Source organism: Gossypium hirsutum, chromosome D07 (genome assembly GCF_007990345.1).
Source record: "Gossypium hirsutum isolate 1008001.06 chromosome D07, Gossypium_hirsutum_v2.1, whole genome shotgun sequence".
NCBI classification, from domain to species: domain Eukaryota; kingdom Viridiplantae; phylum Streptophyta; class Magnoliopsida; order Malvales; family Malvaceae; genus Gossypium; species Gossypium hirsutum.
Window position 1 is genome coordinate 46250450 of NC_053443.1, and position 8611 is coordinate 46259060.

General features: G+C 30.2%; 2 protein-coding genes across 10 annotated transcripts; both read right to left on the reverse strand.

Annotated features, from left to right (window-relative positions):
• Positions 1–2318: 2318 nt before the first annotated feature.
• Positions 2319–3401, reverse strand: LOC121219494 (uncharacterized). Its single transcript, XM_041097750.1, has 2 exons — positions 2803–3401; positions 2319–2720 (listed from the first exon to the last, which is right to left on the reverse strand). Exons 1-2 carry the CDS (start codon positions 2927–2929, stop codon positions 2443–2445), a joined length of 405 nt encoding a protein of 134 aa, XP_040953684.1. The 5' UTR covers positions 2930–3401; the 3' UTR covers positions 2319–2442.
• Positions 3402–3923: 522 nt separating this feature from the next.
• On the reverse strand, positions 3924–7554 carry LOC107954812 (uncharacterized). Of its 9 annotated transcripts, none has more exons than XM_016890492.2 (9): positions 7242–7554; positions 6592–6620; positions 6217–6463; positions 5763–5834; positions 5595–5665; positions 5348–5498; positions 5006–5086; positions 4806–4901; positions 3924–4413 (listed from the first exon to the last, which is right to left on the reverse strand). In XM_016890492.2, exons 3-9 carry the CDS (start codon positions 6460–6462, stop codon positions 4309–4311), a joined length of 822 nt encoding a protein of 273 aa, XP_016745981.1. In that variant the 5' UTR covers position 6463; positions 6592–6620; positions 7242–7554; the 3' UTR covers positions 3924–4308. The 9 variants fall into 9 exon arrangements, with proteins under 9 accessions (XP_016745981.1, XP_016745986.1, XP_016745987.1 ...); XM_016890497.2 differs by lacking the exon at positions 7242–7554 and adding an exon at positions 7137–7213; XM_016890498.2 differs by lacking the exon at positions 7242–7554 and adding an exon at positions 7133–7209.
• Between the last annotated feature and the right edge of the window lie 1057 nt (positions 7555–8611).

Sequence of the window (8611 nt, forward strand, 5' to 3'; positions counted from 1 at the left end):
CATTATAGCCCTATACATGCCATATAAACCTTAGTACACATTGCAAAAGCTACTCGAGTGAGTTGGATAGCGTGGCTTGATGTGTTGATCAAATCTCTCGACCTCACGTTAATCTACAAGGACATTAAAGAACACAAGTAAGTTTAATGAAGCTTAATAAGTTCGATAGATTAAACATAGATCTTACCGAACTCAATATAATAAATTTAATAGTAAATTATTCATACATTTTCCCTGCCAATCACAACATAAATTGATGAACACATTTCTTTCAAATCAATATCAATAATAAATGATAAATCTTTCAAATCCAATCACATAAGTCTTTTATCAAATCTTACCGAATCAGAGAACTACTTACGGATATGAGTACATTGTATTCAGAAGCATGAAGGCTACACAGAAGCACATAAGTGCTAAACTAAAACCCATAAGGGTTGAACGGAAGCTCATAGGAGCTGAACGGAAACCCATAAGGGTTAAACGGAAACTCATATGAGTTAACAGAAGCTCGTGAGTGCTAAACGGAAAGTAAACACTAAAGTTCGCAACAAATGTTGAACCTTGATTTATTTGGGTAATTTTCCATCAATTCATCCTTTGCATTTACTGTCAATTCATCCATTACCACAAATGATTGTACTCAATCCCGCGTTCCACTCGTTTTGAACATTTAATTCAATTTCATAATTAACAATAATTTTATTTTCAACAATAGATATGAATAAATACATAATAACATTCATCAAGTTAATAAATAAACATTAAAGTTTAACCATATGAACTTACCTGGGTTAAATTGTAAGATTTGTAGTAGTTTAGGGACTATTCTGCTATTTTCCCTTTTTCACGTTTGTCTACGGGATCTTGATCTAAAATGTAAAATTATTCATTCATTAGCATATATTTTAGTTTTCAATTCACTTCACAATTAATACCCCTCAATTTTTAAAATTACACAATTACCCCAACTTCTACAGTTTTTGCAATTTAGTCCCTCACCAATTAGCCTATCAAATGAGCTAATTTTTTTTCTCAATTGATAGTTTATCTAAATATTCTAAGCTATCATACAACCTTTGATCAACAAAATTTTAGTATCAAACCCTAATATTTAATCTTTTCACAATTTGGTCTTAAAATAAATTTCTTTTGAAATCACTTGATAAAATCATCATATAACAAAATTAAAGCTCTAAATCCATATTAATTCATCGCAAACATCCAACACTCATCAATGGTAACTTTTAAAATTATCCATGAAATCAAAAACTAATGAAATAGATAGTTGGACCTAATTGTAAAAGTCTTAAAAAGACAAAAATTTCAAGAAAAGAGCAAAAACTGAACTCACATGATGTAAAAATATGAAAAACCAGCTTTTGATGACCTCCTATGGCATTTTTGGCTGAAAAGTTTGAAGAAATGTCTAGATTTCTTCCAAACCCCATTTTTATCTAATTAAATTTTATTTTTATTTCCCAATTTACCCCTTAATCACCTAATTTCTTTTTTTTCCGCTTATACGGCCTTAGCCTTCTAATGGGTGCCTAATTGCCTTTTTGGTCCTCCCTTATTTACCACTTAAGCTATTTAATCACTATTTCTTTAATTAGCAAGTTTTGCACCATTTTCAATTTAGTCCTTTTTACTTAATTAACTATCAAAATGTTAAAATTTTCTAACGAAACTTTAATAATACCTTAATGACACTCCAAAAATGTTAAAATTTTCTAACGAAACTTTAATAATACCTTAATGACACTCCGTAAATATTTATAAAAATATTTATGGCTCGATTTATAAAATCGAGGTCTCAATACCTCGTTTCGAAACAACTTTACCTTATAAATCCTTTTAAAACACAAATCACTAATTCAAAATTCTTTCTAAAATCACACTTGACTCATAAATAATAAAATTTTCGAACTCACTCATCGGATTTAGTGGTCTCGAACCACTATTTCCGACACCACTAAAAATTGAGCTGTTACATGAAACTTCTCCTCTTGGGACTTTCTAGTATTTTGTAATAGTTCTATTTTATTTTCCCCAAAATAAATAAATAAAAAATCCATAAATTAAATAATAAAACCACCTCATTCTATTCATATAAAAATCCAAAAAAAATTCATATTATTCAACATATCCAAAATAAATACTAAAAATTTAAAATTATATTTTAAAAATCATTTTTTATACATGTGAGTACACCATATTATCATATTCTGGACGAAATCAACCGACATGTTCGGTACCAACTAAAATTTGAACACCTTAAAATTCGTTATTTTAATTACTACCAAAACGAAGCATTTTAACCGATACAAACGGCACCGATATTGGAATTGACTACCTTATTCCGAATAGCTTTTTTTATCTTCTGCTAGATTAAGATGTAAATATGGTGAAGTTTTATTTATATACCAAATTTGGTAGAAGTTAAAATCCGTAAATCAAGTGGACAAAAAGAGAAACGAGGGAAAGGCAAAGTGTAGCAGTGAGGAAAGTGAAAGCAAGAGTGGATGCTCCTAAACTTACAACCTCAAACAATTGAGAAATCTCCATCTCTCTTTTCACCTTGTACTTATACCTACTTCCATAGCTCCAACCATATAATTTGCATTCATAACATCTCTCCAGTTTTTTCTTCATCTTAATCTGCTCTATCCTTTCTCTAAGAACTCCCAGATTGGCGTCCACATTGTTGTTTGATGTACCTGCCATTCTCAAAAACATATAATAAAATCTTCTTAATTAAGTAACACATCAAACCATCCATTTCATATCAACATCAATTACCTTCATCTCTGCAGCTTTGAGCTGTGATTTGCGATGCTTGAGGTCTATTATAATGCTTGAAAGTGGGTCTAATTGCGGCGGAAAATGGTAAAGAAGAAGCCATTTTGCTTTCCACTACGGTTTTCATTGACTATACCGGATGCATATTAGGGTTTATTATATGCGATGAAAAGGACGAGGGTATAGTTTAGAGAGAGACAGCTGATGACAATTGAAAACTTGGTTGAATAAAACAAATGTGAATAGAGATGAAGGACTAAGAAAAATCACATGGAGGAGACGAACAACCTGAATCGGCGTTTGCTTTGGTACAATCTCCCCATAAACAATTTGGTTTTTGGTACATCGGCAATAACAAATTGATGATTATTATTTTGAGATTTCAACTTCAAGCTGTCAGCCACAAGTTCTCGTCCTTGGAAAACAATACTTGTTCCTTTTTATTTAATAATCAACTTCCATTTCAATGGCGTCCACTCTTACATTATTTATATATGTTTAGATTGTTTATTCGGCTAATTATAGTTGAATTTTTTTTTACTTATTTTAATGCTTATAATAATTAATTATATTAAAATTGTTGACCCAAAATGTCTAACCATGAAACGGGTGACCCATAAGAAAATTGCACCAAAAATATTATTTACAAGGTAAACCCAAAAGAATTTGGGTGGAATTAAATTATATATTTTTATGACTATTTTAGTAGCTTATATTTTTATAATTTTTAAAAGATTAAATTAAAATTTTATCATTTTTGAGAGGCCAAAGTGCAATTCTTCCATTACTACTCCAAAATATTTATTTTAAAGATGACCTTTAAAAGAAAAACAAATGCAAATTGATTTAAATGATATCTAAATTCACTAATATTGGTATAGAAAATACAAAATTTAAATATTTTTAAACATATTATAAAAAATATATAAATTATCTATAAAAATTTAATTTTAATATAAAAACAATATTATGGATATTAAAATCACTTATAAAGGTAATCTTTACAAATTAATAAAATTTCCATACTTGATAGAAATAATTAAGTCAAATGTAAAATATTATTACTAAAATTAAGAGTATAAGTTAAGGGATAACATAATGCAGTACTAGATTAATGTAACTTGTTGAAAAACTAAATTTCTATTTTTTTTTTGTTTGGCTTGGAAAAATCAGTTTAAAGGTAAAAGCTGATTATTTAACATTGCACAAGCCCTTAAGTTAAGGGATACATATTGTTTCATAAATGATAAATGGATCATCCACATTTACAAGCATTGTGTTATATATACAATTGCTGCTATTTTCATGACTGTACACATTATTAGCAGTAAACTTCGTGTTCTGATGAAACATGAACGTCCTTTTGTTGATCTCAGATTCATGATTTTGATAATGATAGAAGCTGTAGAAGTCGAACCATCATCGGATATGTTTCCTGCTTGCCGGAAATACAATTTGAGTAGTGAATGTTCACTTCTTCCATTCATATGATTCAAATCGACTAGATTAATGTACACGAACAGATCGCAACCGTGTCTGTTGCTGCTGCTGCTGCTCCAGTTGCGGTAAATCACTTTCTTCATCTGAAGCAGCCAGGGAAAAACGAGGCTCCTAGAAAACAGTGAAATTCAATGCATGATCAAATGCTGATTTGGCAGATAGAAAAGCAAGCAGAAGCAGATGAAAATGCATCTATCTAGCAATTCAGTACAGTTAAGTTTTCAGGTTATGTTATGTGAGTACTGCATATTTAACCGGATATTATTTTACAACTCGATCGAATTCAAGAAGATCGAAAAAAAGCAGACCAAAGACAGTCTCCAATTAGTGCATTCAAGGAATATCTATCATGTTTGTTTGAAGATTAAAAAAAAAAAGCCTACAACAAAATAAATATGGCTTTGTTGGCTGAAAAAGTCACAAGGTGAAGTGATAAAAAGTAATTTTCACCAGCTTATATACTGATTTACCAAAAACATCAATGAAGTGAATGTATTCTGAACCTGATGCTGTCGACGACGACGTTGGACAGCAGCAGAGAATGCCTTAACCATGATATATATAGGCAACAAAATCGCAATGGTGCTTAACAATACTAACTGCAACATAAAGCCGAAAAGTTACTCATTTGCATCAGTGTGCCTAAAGAAATGGCCCCATTTTGCTCATTCTACAAGAAATAACTAGTTTAATATGTTCTTACAGTAGACAATGTCAAAGAATAGTCTTCAGCTCCACTGATGATGATCGGTAGAGCGTGCCTCAGAACCACTAGAACTGTGAACTGCATATAAGCATGTGAATCAATAACTTGGTTGTTAAAATGGTGGAATTCAGATTAACTCATTCTAATAATAATAACAAAGAAATTAGATATCGAATCTTGCATGACAAGTTCAATGAATACCATTAAAATTAAATGCAAAATCCCTCCCTCCAACCTTGTCTTTCTCAGACTAGTTTGAAGATTTCATCAAATAAACCAAACATGTAAAAGACAAACGAATCTTCAATTCAAACTATACAGAGAGGAAGAGAGACGTACAATTATAGCAACCACACGGCAACAAACCACACTTCGAGAATTGGGAGCCAAGTAATCATCGAAATCTGACTCCAGAAAATCATGATCAGGAGTAACCATTGCTATAAACTGAGAAGCTGGCAAGTCTCTCCCGGAAATTCCCCAGTTTCCTCTGAGGTGATATCACAACTCTTTCATTATGAGTGATGTAAAAACACCTTAATTATATAAAGAAGCATAGAAAATAGCTAGGGAGCTCAAGATATACCTGAAGTTCATAGGAAAGCCTCCGTAACGAAATAAAGTAGGTGATGGTGCTAGATAACCAGGCTTATATTGCTGCAATTGTGCAAATATTCCAGCAAAAGAGAATTAATTGGTTTCATGGAAAGAGAAGGCTGCAGATGATAAATTGACAAAAAAGAAATGGTTGGACCTGTTGGCAAATCTCACAGATTGTGTCACCCTTTTCGTCGCACCACCTTTGAACACATTTGCGGTGAGCATACTGCAACAGTCAGGATGAAGTTATCAATTGATGTATGGGTTATATTGTACATGTAAAATGCTGTCCACTGGAAAATTTTCCTAGTTTCCTTGAGACACAAGTCAAAAGGGAACTATGCACCCTCTCAAATTGTAAAAGAGCTTCTGAACCACATATTCTAATAACTCCCATATCTGATTTCAAGGCATATGTACCTCTTCTCTATCTTACATGCAAGGTAACATTGGATTTTAAGACACAAGACATTGCTCCTACAGTGTACCGAAACAACTCCCACAGCAAAATTTTAAGGTGATAAATAATGCTTTCGAGGAAAGTAATTTACTATTCAGTAATGACATTAAAGTTCCAAGTAAAAAGAACCAGTTGATGTATAACTGACCTTCAAGCTGCCCCTGCAAGAACATGGTATCTCCATGTTCAAATCTTCCTCCTCGTCGTGACAAATCCTACACTCCACCAATTTACTTGGAGATGAACCAACATTCCCTTCCATCCTATGAGACGAAAATTTGATTATATCAACTTTGCTTTCTGGGGTAATGCCTTGTTGTGATTGGTTTTTAGCAGCTTCAAGGGTGGATTCAGTTAGCAGCCGGTCCACCAGCAACACCAAATGATCTCCCATCCTTCAATTCGTACAAGTTAAAAGGGCAATTATAGAATAAACATGCAGAAGCTTCAATTGATACTAAAATCACATGTATTATTAGAGAATCCAATACAACCACAACCAGAAAAGATATAGTGAGAGTACCTCTACCAGAGTTATGGTAAAAGCTGAATCTGCAATGGAAATAAGAACCCTTTTTAATTTCATTAACAAAAAATAAATGAAAAGAAAGAGTTTATAGGATTAACAAAGGGTATAAACTAATAACTGAAAACTAAAAAGCTTGCGCTTTAAAAGGATGTCAAATGAAAGTCTCAACCATCATAACTTATCAACAAATTGTTCTTAATCTGGAAGCATAAATAACATATAGCATAAAGATCTGCCTTGATTTACTTAAAAACAAATTGAAAAAAAAAGTGATAAAAATCAAACAGAATAACTTTTAGGTATATTAGACAGAGGAGAAAAACAAAAATAAAAGGAAAAACAAAAGATATCAAAGATATGCTACAGAAGATGGAAAACATCAAAGCTAAAGCGAAGGAAACGAAGATAGTAAAGCAAGGAATGAGATGAAAATGGAAAATCTAGAGAGGGAATTGGAAAAGAAGAAAAACCCAGAAACCTAAAGCCAAAGAAAATGACATAGAAAGTGAAAGAGACCCATGTTCCAGAAAGGTACCAACTTGATAAATGAATAAAGCTGCTTTGAAATAGAAACAAAAATATCATGCTTAACATGATATAGATGCTATTAATGCAATGGAAAAGAAAAAGAAGGAAAGGCTTACAAGTAGGGAATTGGGTTTTCTGTTAAAGAAGAAAGCAACCATCTTTTTATTATTGTTTTCGTTTTTGTTTTGTTTTACTTGTTGGGTGGTTGTTTCTAGAAATGAAGCAAGAGACTGAATCCGGTTGCTTCAGAACAGAAAAAAAAAAAGGAAAGGAAAAACAAGATTCCAACTGCAACAATGGCAGCACCATTGCTTGTTTGCCTTCAAAGTTTCTTTACCGGTTCTTACAATGGCTTCCATTTTATTACAAACCGAGGGAAATAAAGAGGAATAGAATTATCTCATGGGACCGTGAAAGAAGTGAGATTCCGTAGATTTGGTGAATCTTTGCTCGATGTAAAATGACGAAAGATAAAAGATTTTTTGATTTAGTCCCTAAACTATACCTGTTTTCTTACTTTACCATTTAAACTTTTTGTTGTCTCATTTTAATACTGAATTTTGCACTGTTGCCCGTTTTGTTACCAACATTTAAAAATAGTCGACCAATCAAAACAATGCCATGTCATTAATGATTTTATAAATTGACCGATGATGTAATAAGTTGATCATGTGTTGACTGACATTCGTCAATAATTAATATATAAAAATCATTTAAAATTCTTTAAAATCTATAAAAAAAAAGATAATTTAAAAATAAATAATTGTAAAAATTATAAAAATAAATAGTAAAAATATTTTAAATATATATAAAATATTTAAAAGTATTAAAATGTTGTAAAAATCTTTAAAATGTAAAAAATTTTAAAATTGATTAAATATTGTAAACATTATAATAATTTTAAAAAAATGAAAATATAATAAAGAATTGTAAAAAATATTTTCACATTTTTTTACATTTTATACAAAATTTTAATATTTTTTAACAATTATAAAAATTGTAAATTTTTAAAATGTAAAAAAAATGTGAAAATCATTTTTTTCTACAAAGGGTTAAATTTTGTTTAAAATTTGTGAAAATCATAAGAATTTAAAAAAAATTAAAAAATTATAGTTTTTAAATATTATAATAATTTTTACAATTTTTCTTAAAAGTATGTTTTAATATTCAAATTCAATGCTTGTTTTCCAATACAAAGTTTAATATATTTTTCAAAAATTTCCAAGCATTTTATTGAAAAATTTTCAATTAGACAATAAGGCTCAATTAATCAAATGATGCATGAAACCTATCATTTCCAACCCATGGGCATAGGGAAGAATCTTTAATCTCTTTGTTTGAAGAATATTGTGTTCTTTAGTATAACTTTTTTTTACATTTTTAAAAAAAATTATAATTTTTAAAATTTTAATAATTTTTACAAATTTTTAATATTTTAAATTAAATTTCATAATTTTTTAATTGTTATAAATTGAATAGATAGAGA